At 40.3% G+C, this 15,085-nt stretch overlaps 1 protein-coding gene across 12 annotated transcripts in view; it reads left to right on the forward strand.

Annotated features, from left to right (window-relative positions):
- Window positions 1–15,085, forward strand: part of znf385b (zinc finger protein 385B) — a 406,157-nt gene that overhangs the window by 376,471 nt on the left and 14,601 nt on the right. For all 12 annotated transcript variants that reach the window (XM_073047095.1, XM_073047096.1, XM_073047094.1 and 9 more), the window contains one exon: window positions 10,403–10,681. In XM_073047095.1, coding sequence (XP_072903196.1) covers window positions 10,403–10,681 — 279 coding nt within the window. The remainder of the gene's footprint in view (window positions 1–10,402; window positions 10,682–15,085) is intronic.

Here is a 15,085-nt window from a genome sequence, read left to right on the forward strand (position 1 = left end):
GTGAAAACAGAATCCTTGATCTTCAGGGGGATTCAACTGTAAAATTAAATAGCTCAACACAACTTAAAGAAACAGTGGCAACTTTATCTATGTGAAAATTAGCATAGAATGTCTTGCACCATATTTTTGTGGCACGTTACCTCGTGTTCCCATAATCTAGGAGCAGATGCACTGCAAGCATTTGATGTTTCAAGATTTTGATGGCTCATACTGTATAAGTGGTTTTTGGAGAAGTTTGTAATTCATTGGGATGCACTGTGATGGGATTTGGTTTGCTGACTGCCAAGTTCTAAACTCAAATGGAGATCTTAAGCCCTATCTGATATTGATAGCTAAAGGTACCCACACTAATAGAAGATTATACTGTAGCAACTTATTTTTCAAAGGCTGGGTTACCTACCTGTTTATCATCTACAGCGAGTTTAACTGTCACTACCTACTACTTAAGCAGCGGGACCCCTCCCTACCGAGGAAGAGATAATTCCAGCTAGTGAAGTCGTTTAAACATAGTTCACCTACTTTTAGTCATACACATTTAAATCTCTTAGAGGATTTCTAACTTATGAAAGATTTCCAACTTACAAACAATTTCTAAAATACAAAGAATTTCCAAAACACAGGTACGATTTCTATAAGCTAAAAATACCTACCGATGAGCTGCAAACGATTGTGTCGTCCATCACAGGACTCAAAGGCATAGGACTGGATTCTAGTCACCCCATTCTTCTGTCATTCTTCTTGTTGTCCCTTGACCATTCCTAAAAAAACTGACTGATCACTTATGTTTACACTGTTTTTTCCTTCTTGGGTGACTTCACACGGAATGTGCTATTTGTTCAGATACCTTTTCACACAGATTTTGTAAAGACTTTTGGGGACAGAGTTCTCAGACATCCAAAATTAATGCTATGAAGGCCGACCTTCTGAGTTCATGAATATTCCAACTGTTGATAGACCAGTTATTTGATATGCTAAGTAATAGTATCAGTCTGGTCTTCAAGCTTCCTTGAACTAAATAACTTAGCCAGTGTTGCCTGGTTTGATGCAGGCCAATTAATATAACCCCATTGTCTTACACTTCATCTCTTGAGCAGCCATTCCCCTGCTGAGAGCCAACACTCTGTGCTCAATGGAGAGTGTTGTTCATTTGCAAAGCTGTCCACTTAACTTCAGACTACTGCTTGTGATTTACATTAAGAACTGAAGACTGGTGCTTGTTTACAACAAGAAGCTGAACAAAGAGTATGGGCTAGAAGTTTAACTTACTCAAAAACAACTCTTTGATCACAGGAAGTGTTAGAAGGGTGAGCTTATCAAAAAGGCCCCAAACCCCGGACAGTGAATATCCATCAGAGTGGCTTCAAATGCGTGAACAGCCACACACCTTCGGGAGCATACAGTTATATTCCAGTCTTCTCCAAGGTATATTGTCCTGAGGGAAAGCTAGTCCCCAGTGGATGTTTGAGGCCATTATAACACAGGCCTTTATCACCTATGAATAACTTTGACAACCAGTGAGCCACATCCCTAGTTATCAGATAAACTGGTTTACTCCTTCCTACAGCGAACATAGAGAAGATGGCAGGGATTATAGGAGTCTTGATATACATGGAAACATTTCATTGTGAAGGTCTCCAGCTTCCCAAAAGTGGCAACACAGATGGAAAGTCATTAAGTATGTTGTCTTCATAGGCCGAGGTGTTGAGTGTAAGAGTCGGAATATCATGTTGCAACTGTACTAAACATTGGTTAGGCAGCACTCGGAATTATGTGTACAGTTCTGATCACCACAGAATATGGAAGCAGTAGAGAGGGTGCAGAACAGATTCACTGGGATGTTGCCGGACTGTAGCAATAAGGAAAGATTGGATAGATTGGGTTTATTCTCTCTACGAATGTAAGAATTTGTGGTCAGACCTTAAAGAAGTCTATAAAATTCTGAAGGTCATTGATAGCCCAGTTGGAGTCTTTTTCCTAGTTTTGGGGAATTGAAAATTAGATGCCAATGGTTTTTAAGAAGGAAGAAATCTGAGGGGTAAGTTTTTCATGCAGAAGTTGGTTATATGGAACAAGATGCTAGAGGAAGCTCATGAAACAAATACTATTGTAGCATTTAACTGGCATTTGGATCTGAACAGGGCTACAGGCTTATTACAGGCAAAAATGGTCAGCGTAGGTAGGCCTCACAATTATCATGGACAAGGCAGCCAAAAGGGCCTGCTTCTGTACTGTATGATTCTATGATTCTTGTGGGTTTTGGCACCTAGTTTTTATCCTAGGTCACCTCTAAATGATTTTCAAGAAGCTCCTTGTGCTTTTCATTGGTCAGTTTCCAAGTCAGATATTTTTGCAAGGTTTTCAAAAAGCCCAACCATATGAACATGGCCAACTCATCCAACATCTGGTCTCATCACCACTAATCATGGACCTAGACAGTTCCTCAAATTCAGCTGGAAGCCAGGGAGTAAAACTAAGGGTGGTAGTAATCAGTGTTGTTCTTAAAGCTAAGTTATCCATATTCCTGGTAGAAAGAGCTAAAGCTGAAATATTATATAATACTCTGTGAGGACCCATTATTCTGGATTTATTGCCAGTATTTTCTTTCATCTTTAATGCATTCTATGCTATTAATATCACCAGAGCTCTCACTGAAAATCTTGAATTTTTGTTATATTGTTCTTGCCCAGTTCTACTTGCTCCTTATCCCCAGTTCATTAATGTCTTGATCATTATCTTTACTTTCTTATTATTCATCTCACCCAAACCCTGCATTCCTTAAGGCCTTTCCACAAACATGCTCCCTCGTTCTAATGTTGTGGCTCTTAAAGCAAATACCACTGAGTACAAGCATCAGTTCCATAACCAACTCTGCAGCATGGTATTTGAAGCAGTGGCTCTTGTTTCTGTTTTGGGTTCAAAGATTCTGCTGCATCCCAGTGGGAGAAGCTTAGCCCCAGCAAATTTGTGAGGCATGCATAGCACAGAACTTTTCTATTAATGAATGGCTGGCAAGCCCCAAGTCTTTGGCTAAAAGTTCTTAGATAAACCCATTTCTCCGCTGATCTTCAGATTCTAATCTTTTCCCTGGAACATCACTCAAAGCTTACTCCAATTTTCCTGTCAGCCTGGGGTTTTGTCAATGTTCTTCTCTGGTTTCCTTGGGTTCTCTCTTCCTCAGGCTTTTTCTATTGTACTTAATCTCACCCTTTCTTCCTCAGGTTCCCTCTGTCTTCTCTGGGCTCTCTTTGGCTTCTTCTTGCACCCTCTATCTTTCCAGATTCTCTCAACCTCTGTCTCTGTCTTCCTGAAACTACATTGACAGTTCCCAGTCAAGAAATGGCTCCATCTTGAAATTCTCATCTTATTTTCAAATCCGTATATGGCCTCTCCCGGTCATTTCTGATCTCCTCCAGTCCTAAACTATCCATCATATTTAGACATTCTCAATTTACCTTATTTTACCATTAATAATCAAACTTTTATCTGCCAATGTGCTAAGTTCTGGAAATGCCTCCTTAAACCTCTCTGCCTAACTCTCCACTCAAAATGTATCTCTTTGATTAAGGTTATGGACTGTTCTAACATCTCTTCTTGTGACTTAATCTGATGTGTCGATAAGCCTCTTGTAATGCATCTGGGCACACTTTTATTACGGGGGTGTGAGTTGTTGAACACATCGAGTCGATGGCCAGTGGTCTGTACAGAACTGCCGCCATATACCCATACCCTGTGACAGAGAAGTCAGGGGTGAGCTGAAGGTCAGGTGCCTGTACACCTCACCTTCCACTCCACCAGCAGACCTCGTGACAGACTGTTTTGAATGGGGTCACTGGTCGTGCATGAAAAGTGAGGTGCAGGTAAGTGTTTATATTAATTAATTCCTGGCAGATTAAATTATTTTTAATATATTTTCTAATTTTTAATAATGGGTTTTTTAAAAATTACTGAATTGTACTTGAACAGTTTTTAAAGCAACTAAATACCAGAGATATTTAAGAGCAGTGATGAAAGGACTTTGACAGTGATGAATTGAAGTTCAAAGTTAATTGTTATTCAACCGTATATAGGAATACAGTCAAATGATATAGCGTTCCTCTGGGGCCAAGGTACAATATGCAGCACCAACAGTCACACACAGCGCACAGCACGTACAGCACGTATAATGAAGAGAGCAGGAAAGCACACAATTGCAAAAGAAAACTTAAAAAATAATAATATAGCCCCAAGTCCCTGCGTGTCATGGCATGCAGATTGATGGTATGTGGATGTTGACCTGGAGCTATGTTTCTACAAGAGCAAGCTGCAGCCGTACCTCATTTATGCAGTAGTCAAAGGCAATCTATCTTGTCTTTGCCGGAGCAAACACTGGAGGGCAGCACTGATGGAAGCAGCCAACCCTCAAACCAGCGGGCAATCCAGAGGCACATGCCCAGCTCCAGCGTCTCCTTTATCGGCAACTGCAACAGGTGACCCTCCAAGGCACAAGGTATTCTACATTACCAACGTCCAACAGCATCTTACGATCATAAAAAAAAGTGTCCAAGCCAGTCATTTCCACCGTTTGCTGTCTCACGCACTACCTGGGTGGCTGAAGCAGACTGCAAGCTGGTGTGTAACAAGTCCTGCTCCATCGCTATCCAGCAACTCGCTAGTGGGGTAGACCTGCCATACTTACTTACTTTACTTTATTGTCACCAAACAATTGATACTAGAGCGTACAATCATCACAGCGATATTTGATCCTGCACTTCGCACTCCCTGGAGTACAAATTGAAGTAAATATAATGAAAATTTAAATTATAAATCATAATTAGAAAATAGAAAAGGGAAAGTAAGGTAGTGCAAGTCAGGTCCGGATATTTGGAAGGTACAGCCCAGATCCGGGTCAGGATCCGTTCAGTAGTCTTATCACAGTTGGAAAGAAGCTGTTCCCAAATCTGGCCGTACGTATCTTCATGCTCCTGAACCTTCTCCCAGAGGGAAGGGGGACAAAAAGTGTGTTGGCTGGGTGGGTCTTGTCCTTGATTATCCTGGCAGCACTGCTCCGACAGCGTGCGGTTTAAAGTGAGTCCAAGGGTGATGTGCTGGGCTAAGTTCACAATCTTCTACAGCTTCTTCTGGTCTTGGACAGGACAACTTTCATACCAGGTTGTGATGTACCCTAGAAGAATGCTTTCTACGGTGCATCTATAAAAATTAGTGAGGGTTTTAGAGGACAGGCCAAATATCTTCAGCTTTCTCAGGAAGTAAAGGCACTGGTGGGCCTTCTTGGCAGTGGACTCTGCTTGGTTAGACCAAGTCAGGTCATTTGTGATACTCACCCCGAGGAACTTAAAGCTTTTGACCTGTTCCAGCTGCGCACCACCGATGTAGATGGGGTTGTGCAGTCCGCTACTCCTTCTGAAGTCAACAACCAATTCCTTCGTCTTGCTGATGTTGAGGGATACGTTATTGTCTTTGCACCATGCCACTAGGTTCCTAATTTCCTCTGTGTACTCAGACTCATCGTTACTTAAGATACGGCCTACATTTGTGGTGTCATCAGCAAACTTATATATTGAGTTCGATGGAAACTTGGCTACACAATCATGGGTGTACAGTGAGGACAGCAGGGGGCTGAGTACACAGCCTTGTGGGGCACTGGTGCTCAGAGTGATTGTAGAGGAGAGCTTGTCCCCTATTTTTATAGCCTGGGTCCTGTCTGTGAGGAAGCTGAAGATCCAGCTGCAGATCTGAGTGCTAAGACCCAGGTTCCGGAGTTAGGAATCAGTTTATTTGGAATGATGGTATTAAAGGCAGAGCTGTAGTCAATGAAAAGGAGCCTTACATATGCGTCTTTATTCTCCAGGTGTTCTAAGGAGGAATGTAGTGCCAGAGAGATGGCATCTGCTGTGGACCTGTTGCTCCGGTAGGCGAATTGCAAAGCGTCGAGGTTGACCGGTAGGCTATGGTTGATGCGTGCCATAACCAATCACTCAAAGCATTTCATAGCAATTGATGTCAAAGCCACAGGTCGATAGTCATTCAGGCATGCCATCTTGCTTTTCTTCGGCACCGGGATTATCGTTGTCTTCTTAAAACACGAGGGGATCTTAGACTGAAGCAGGGAGCAGTTGAAGATGTCAGCAAACACTCCAGCTAGCTAGCTTGCACAGGCCCGGAGAACCTGTCCTGGGATGCCATCTGGGCCCGTCACCTTCCTTGGATTTATCTTCAGGATAAAGGATTACTTGACGTTGTTAATATCCAGCAGTGTCTCGCAGTCATAAAAAAGACATAGAAAAATAAACAATTGCACCTTTGGTTGGACCCAGAAGGGCTGCTGCATCTGAGTCGCCATCTTACTTATTTGATGAAGTGTCAAGACCCCAGCAGCTGTTGCAGGGAATGTCCTCAGGATAAACTCCCACAAGCAGAGGTGCACTCACACACTGCCTAGTTGTATTGAAGTGACCATGGTAGCCAGGCTTCCAGTTCAACTGGAACTACAGAGACAGCTGTGGTAAACACAACTATGGGGAAAATGCAAAAAGCAACATAAACTGCTAACTATATTGACCATGAGTCAGTCTGATAAGTTTAGACTTGAATCAACTGTTTATGAATGCTAATTGAGTTCATTCATGGCCAATATCAAAATATGTTTTTTAAAACTAAGCTAATCAGGAAATAAAAGGCAAAAGCAGAGAAAACCGGAAATATTGAAAAGATCAGGCAGCATTTGTGGAGAGAGACATCAAGTTAATATTACAATACAATGAGCATTTGATTTGGGGATGGGGTGGAAAAGAGGACTTGAACCACTGTAACAGCCATGATCTTATAACATGGTAGAGTTGGTTGTATGGATTTATTAAAGTTTGTTGCTTAATTATCTGCTCTCTCAATATTTTTTCCCATGAAAATTAAGTTGCAAAAATTAGCCTTACTGTGGAACTGTTAGTATTTGGGCCATGATTTACCTTTATATAAAAAAATTATTCATTAACAACCAGGATACAGTAAATATTATGTAATATGTTGCCAATCACAGTGTGGACCATTTCATTCTAGTAGTCTGCGTGCATTATATCAGCATGGATTCAATTTTTCTTTGACATACAGTACATTCCACAAGTGATGTATAAGAGGTCTCCAGCTTACTGTACAATGGCAGGAGGGCTTTAAACCATAGCTTTTAATTGACACTACACCTAGGGAGCCAGTGAGCAAAACCCAGCATTCTCTGTTGGGCCTTGTGGACATTCAGTGCTGACAGATTACTGGTTGATTTCTGGCTGGAGGTGTTCTTCTGCTGTTACGGACTCAGCAACAATAAATATATGAGTGAGGCAGGGGTTTTTATAACAAATAACACGTTTATTAAACACTGAAAACAAACCCCCCCCAAAAGTAAACAAAACACTAATGTAACCGGAAATCAGCTGCTGTGCTGCAGCTTAAACAGTTCTTAAAGCGATGTTGCAAAAACAGTTCTTCAAAGTCGTATTGCCAAAAGTTCACAATGCTTACAGTCCATTTAAGGGAGAGACTTTTCAAGATGATTTAAATTCTCTTTCACGTCGTGTTGTAATTCCCAGTTGAACTACTTTTCCCATGAAGAATTTTACGAAGGTGAAATGAAACGGCTTAAAGGCACTGACCTTTCCTTTACAAAACTGTTCCCAATCCTTTCTGCTATTATTCACAGGGATTAACACGAGAACAGTCAACGAATTCCTTCCGAATGAGGATCAAACAAGGTCGAACCTGTTTCACCGTCGAAATCGATTCTCCTCGATCTTTTAACTCCCGAACTCCGATCTTCACTCTCCACTGATTCTCAACTAGCAGTGTTATAAAGAAACTGCTGGCAATGACCTTTTAAACTTCAGGCATTGAATAAAACTTCATCTTCCAACTAAACTGCGTCATAACATTAAATCACGCAGTGGCATGAAGTCAACAAGGCAAATCCAGCCACGAACTGCCCCTCCTCACAGGGAGGGGTCCTCCTTTTATACCCTGTAAAAAAAACCTGTCACATGACCTCTACTGGCGGGAAAATGATGTCATTCCACCATCACAAGACCATTACCTCAAGTCCAGTATAACTTCAACCCCAGTCACGGGACAAGGATACCACTGTCACGTGTCACGGGTACGTAACACTGCACACAAACCTTTCTAAGGCAACACTTTGTACAGCTGAGTCAGTCTGTGTGGAATATTCCTTGGAAACATGGCCAGATCTGTCCTTCACACTCTGGGGTCAGTATCTAGTGACACTTGTTTGCATATCCAGGGTCCATACACAAGTACAAAGATGTCCAGCTTTGAAAAATGTTGAAAAATGGCTTGGGTAACTGCTGCTGTCCAGGAGCTTGGTCTGTGCTGTATGCAATGGCATTGAGAGCACTAGGTTCTTCTTTGGAATCGAGGGGGAGCAAGTTTTCATGAGCCTAGTTTCTGCTTGACAGTAGCTGTGCCTTCCACCTATCAATCATCAATCTGAACCTGACTTTAAGGATCAGCTGATAGTGAACATGCTTTACAGTGGGTGCAATTCACTCTGATTCGAGTTGCTGTGGATCTCAGCTGGAGGTGTCAGTTTCAACCAAGAACAGGAATGCTTTGACCCGAGATCCTCATTTATGCACAACCTCTTGATAGATTCAGTGAAAGTTTCCAGACAACATCCAAAATGGATGACAGAGAGCAGCCTTGGCCAACTCCAGAATTTATTAGGCAAATCTGTTTCTCAATAGATTCTTTCACTAAATCCCATTAAAAGGACGTCTGTCATGAAAGTAATTAATGTTCTGTCAACAGCCTTTGTCTGCCCACGCTGACTAAGCAAGTGTCCACTGCCCTGAATAGAAAAATCTATTAGGAATATTCCTGCAGGGTATGATACAGGAGCCAAGAATCACAGGACCGACTTGATTTGAATGCCGGTGATCTCAGACGTAATCTTGTATCCCACATTAAGCAATGGGATGGCGACTAATTTCTGACTTCTGCCCTCTTCCCCTTCTGCTTGTAGATGAGAGAGATGATGCTGGATTCTGATACACTGCAAGGTAAAAGCACAGCAACAGCTTGGGTGAACGCAGTCTCACAGAACCACGCACAACTCAGCCTGTGAGCAATTGGTTCAAGGAATGGATAAACTTACTCAGCTTGTCCGGGGTCAGTCAGAGGCCCGGACTCTCTCACATGCTGTCATCTGAAGTCTCTCAGAAAGAGGGCTGGAATTTCTGAGCTGTTGTGCCATCTGTGACCACAGATCACATAAGACAGCATAGAAGGAGATGCAAGGCTGTGGAGGTACTACCGATCCATCATCTTCTTTAAGGCTGCTGACCACAGAGGTCCCTCTACCAACATTGCAAAAGAGAAAACAGAAACATGGTTCATCCCATTCCACGCAATGGACGCTGGGTTGGAAAATGAGCTTGAAGGCAAAGAATAACCCACTGTCCCTTTTCCTCGGCACTATCCTCTTCAACATCCACCCCAATCGACTGCAGCAGGAGCCTTTTGAGAGTTGATGCATTCCCATCTCACGCTACCTTATTTTGTGAATGCCTTTTAGAATGAATAACCTCTGGTGTTCATTTTGACAGCTTTCCGCCAGTGCTTCCTGCAGACTGATCCAGGGCCTCTCCGTCTGGGCACCCTGCTTGCAGCAATTATAGAGTTCAATACATTTTCAGCCTCATATTTCATTGATTGAATTGAGAATAGCAGCTGTAATTGCTTACCAAAACAATATTTAATAGTAAGCTTAAAAACTTTATGGAAGCATCTTAGTGTTTAAATGTGCGTAATTCCTTCTCTGTCGCACAGGTTGCAGAATGTTGGACAGTAAGAATCACATGAATAATGAAACTGTTCAAATTGCATGATGCAAAAAAATGTCAATAACAATTTAATTATTTACTGTTCCAAGAAAATATATATTGAAAGTAATCATATTCTTTGGTTACGCATGTGCAAAATTTACTTATAGCTGACTTTGTATTTACTTAAAGAGACAGCATGGTAACAGGTCCTTCCAGCCCAACGGTCCTGTGGCACCCCAGTTACACCCATGTGACCAATTAAAGCACTAACCCATATATCTTTGGAATATTGGGGGGTGGGGAGGAACCAGAGCACCCGGAGGAAGCACGCGGTCATGTGGAGAATATACAAAACCCTTAAGACAGTGGCAGAATTGAACCTGGTCATTGGTGCTGTAATAACGTTACACTAATGGCTATGCTACCACGCCGCTCCAAATAACGAATCACTATTTTTACTATCAATCGTGAAATTAAAATTTCAGTTGCCTTTGTGTTTGCAATTAAGAATTTACTATGCAATGTAACAACAATTATCTTTCAGATTGAGCAAACTACTTTTCTTTTACTCACAGATGGAGTCAGACTGGCATTCAACAGTGTAACTGTGAATAATCTGCTGATACACAGGAGTGTCGATGCCGAACAGCCTAAATCCACTTCCATTATTGGGGAAACTACGAATATGAATGTACACGCAACAAAAACAATGATATCCCTGGCAGCAGTAAGTGTAGACAGCACTGCAACCACTGCCACCGAGTCAGAGGAAGAAAAAGCAAAAAAACTTCTCTACTGTTCACTATGCAAAGTAGCCGTAAATTCACTATCACAGCTAGAAGCACACAATACAGGTTGGTACTTCTGTAGTAACTGATTTAGCTGCAAAGTATGCTAAACTTTCTGTTTTGCAATGTACTTGCTCTGTCATTATTCCTGAAATAACATTAACTGAAAATAGTAATTAGATGGCACCAGTCACTTATAGGTGGACTATGTATTGTTTCTTAGGCACAGATCCAAATTAAGTAACAGTTCCACCCAAGGTAAGAGATAAAATGTTTTCCAATTAATGCCAGTACTCAGCAACTACAGAAGTGTGTCTTGGCAGACTTTCAAGGGAGGATATCAATATGGATGGCTATTTTGAAGATACCTGTATGCATTCACTTGAATTTCTTCTTTAATAGCATAAAACCTTCACAAGACAATCCATAAGACCATCGGAGCAGAGTTAGGCCATTTGGCCCATCAAGTGTACTCTGCCATTTCATCATGGCTGATTCAGCCCCAATCTCCTGCCTTCTTCCCGTATCCCTTCATGCCCTGACTATCCTAGAATCATTATATCTGTATTTAAAGTTCACTGACAATATGAACTCTAAATGAAGGTAGGTTACTTCTAGATCAACTTATGGATTGTTTAAAGTTATTACAAAACAAAGTATGCCTTGCGTTTACTCTGCAACAGCATGCAACCCATGATACTAACCTACAGATTATGTTTGAGCAAAATAGTATAGACCAGTGTCAGACAAGGCTGTGTCATTGTAACAACACTTTCCTCTACTTTCTCAGCTCATTGTCGCATTTTATTTCTGATGGGCTTCCCATTAAACCAGAAATAATCTTCCGAACAATGGGGAAATTAGTCAACCTTCAGCAAAAGCATTTTGTCACCCAAACGTCAGTTTTCAATTTACACTCTAGCATTAAAGGCTCAGGAGCTGAACTCGAAGGCAGCGTTGAATTGTTCACAGAAAAGATGGGCCATGCAGTCAATATCCACAGAGCAAAGTCCTCTTGCAGCTTGCTACACCACCTTGCTCTTGCATAACGAAGGTTTATTGTGAAACTCTGGAAAATGCATGCCAAGAGGGTAATGTTACTATAGTAATGGGGATTTCAATATACAGGTAACTTGGGAAAATCAGGTTGGCGCTGGATTACAGGAGGGGGAATTTCTAGAGTGCCTACGAGATAGCTTTTTAGAGCCGTCTAGAGGATCAGCTATTCTGGATTGGGTATTGTGAAATGAACCAGAATTGATTACAGAGCTTAAGGTAAAAGAACCCTTGGGAGAAAGTGATCATAATATGATCAAATTTACTCTAATATTTGAGAATGAGAAGCTCAAGTCAGATGTATCAGTACTAGTGGAGTGAAGGGATTTGCGGAGGCGTGAGAGAGGAGTTGGCCAGAATTGATTGGAAAAGAAGACGGGCAGGGATGACATCAGAGCGGTAATGGCTGGAATTTCTGGAAGCAGTTCAGAAGGCACAGGATATATACATCCCAAAGAGGAACAAGTATTGTAAAGGAAAGACGCCACAACCGTGTTTAACAAGAGAAGTCAAAACCAACATAAAAGCCAAAGAAAGGGCATATGATAAAGCAAAAATTGGTGGGAAGTTGGAGGATTGGAAAGCTTTTAGAAACATAGAAAATAGGTGCAGGATTAGGCCATTCGGCCCTTCGAGCCTGCACCGCCATTCAGTATGATCATGGCTGATCATCCAACTCAGAACCCTGTACCTGCTTTCTCTCCATACCCCCTGATCCCTTTAGCCACAAGGGCTATATCTAACTTCCTCTTAAATATAGCTAATGAACCGGCCTCAACTGTTTCCTGTGGCAGAGAATTCCCTCGTCTAAATCATTAATATATATTGTAAACAACTGGGGTCCCAGCACTGAGACTTGCGGTACCCCACTAGTCACTGCCTGCCATTCTGAAAAGGTCCTGTTTACTCGTACTCTTTGCTTCCTGTCTGCCAACCAATTCTCTAACCACATCAATACCATACCCCCAATACCGTGTGCTTTAAGTTTGTACACTAACCTCCTGTGTGGGACCTTGTCAAAAGCCTTTTTAAAATCTAAATATACCACATCCACTGGTTCTCCCCTATCTACTCTACTAGTTACATCTTCAAAAAATTCTATAAGATTCGTCAGGCATGATTTTCCTTTCACAAATCCATGCTGACTTTGTCCGATGATTTCACCCTTCCTCATTGCTCAATACCCAATCTAGAATGGTCTGCTCTCTAGTTGGTTCCTCGACATGTTGGTTCAGAAAACCATCCCGCATACATTCCAAGAAATCCTCTTCCTCAGCACCCTTACCAATTTGGTTCACCCAATCTATATGTAGATTGAAGTCACCCATTATAACTACTGTTCCTTTATTGTACGCATTTCTAATTTCCTGTTTAATGCCATCCCCAACCTCACTACTACTGTTAGGTGGCCTGTACACAACTCCCACCAGCGTTTTCTGCCCCTTAGTGTTATGCAGCTCTACCCATATCGATTCCACATCCTCCAGGCTAATATCCTTCCTTTCTGTTGCGTTAATCTCCTCTCTAACCAGCAATGCTACCCCACCTCCTTTTCTTTCCTGTCTATCCCTCCTGAATATTGAATATCCCTGGATGTTGAGCTCCCATCCTTGGTCACCCTGGAGCCATGTCTCTGTGATCCCAGCTATATCATATTCATTAATAACTATCTGCACATTCAATTCATCCACTTTGTTACGAATGCTCCTTGCATTGACACACAAAGCCTTCAGGCTTGTTTTTACAACACTCTTAGCCCTTATACAATTATGTTGAAAAGTGGCCCTTTTTGCTTTTTGCCCTGGATTTGCCTGCCTGCCACTTTTACTTTTCACCTTACTACTTTTTGCTTCTTTTTTGTAATTTTTATTTATTTATTAAATTTTTAAGAGAATTACATGAAGTGAATAGAATATTAGAATAGTGAAAAATTAATATTGGCCCTCCCCCCTCCCCTTAACCCTCACCCCCTTAGATCCCTATCTGAAAAAAAAGAAAAAAGAAAGAAAGGAAAAAGAAAGATTGCCTGGATATCGGAGGATCCCCACATGCTCCATGGAGTTCAAAATAACTTTAGTTTTTATTTTCCCCAAATAACTTATAATTTTATCTTCAAAGGACCTATATATTTAATCCTATCTTTTGTAGATAGGGGTGCCAAATTTTCAAAAATATATCATATTCATTTCTTAAATTATAAGTAATTTTTTCAAGTGGAATGCAGCTATATATTTCATTATTCCAACAATCCATAGTTAAATATGAATCTGATTTCCAAGTAACTGCAATAGCTTTTTTGGCTACTGCCAATGCAATTTTTATAAATTTTTTCTGATATTTATTCAATTTAGGTTTTGGTATCATTCCTTCAATATCACCTAATAAAAATAATATTGGGCTATGTGGGAGTTGTATTCCAATAAGTTGTTCCAGTAAAAGTCTTAAATTTATCCAAAAAGGTTGAATTTTAGAACAAGACCATGTAGAATGTAAGAAGGTACCAATTTCTTGATAACATCGAAAACATTGGTCAGATAAATTTGGATTTAATCTATTTATTTTTTGTGGTGTAATATATAATTGATGTAAAAAATTGTACTGTACTATTCTAAGTCGGACATTTATTGTATTTATCATACTATCAAGACATAGTCTTGACCAATTTTTTTCATCAATTTTGATATTCAAATCAGTTTCCCATTTTTGTCTAGATTTATGAATTCCTGGTTTAATTGTCTGTTTTTGAATCAAATTATACATACAGGATGTAATTTTTTTAATTTTTCCTTTTTGAATTAAGATTTCTATTTCATTAGGTTTTGGCATTAACATTGTTTGACCCAGTTTATCTCGTAAATAGGCCTTTAATTGAAAATAACAGAAAAGAGTGTTATTTGATATTTTATATTTATTTTTTAATTGATCAAATGACATCAATATACCTCCTTCAAAACAGTCACCTATATATCTGATCCCTTTTTGAAACCAGTTATGTAAAAGTTGATTATCCATTGTGAAAGGAATAAGCCTATTTTGAATTAAGGTTCTTTTTGCTAATAAGGATTTCTTTATTTCATCATCCATATTTACCTTATTCCATAAATCAATCAAATGTCTTAATATAAGAGATTCTTTCTTTTCCCATATCCTTTTGGATTCCCATTTATATATAAAATCTTCTGGTATATTTTCTCCTATCTTATCTAGTTCTATTCTAATCCATGCCGGGTTTTTCTTCATCAAAAAAAGATGCAATAAATCTAAGTTGATTTGCTTTGTAATAATTCTTAAAATTTGGAAGTTGTAACCCTCCTAAATCAAATTTACATGTCAATTTTTCCAACAATATTCTTGACATCTTTCCTTTCCAAAGAAACTTCCTCACACATTTATTCAATTCTTGAAAAAACTTCT

The sequence above is a fragment of the Hemitrygon akajei genome, chromosome 5 (genome assembly GCF_048418815.1).
Source record: "Hemitrygon akajei chromosome 5, sHemAka1.3, whole genome shotgun sequence".
Lineage (NCBI taxonomy): Eukaryota > Metazoa > Chordata > Chondrichthyes > Myliobatiformes > Dasyatidae > Hemitrygon > Hemitrygon akajei.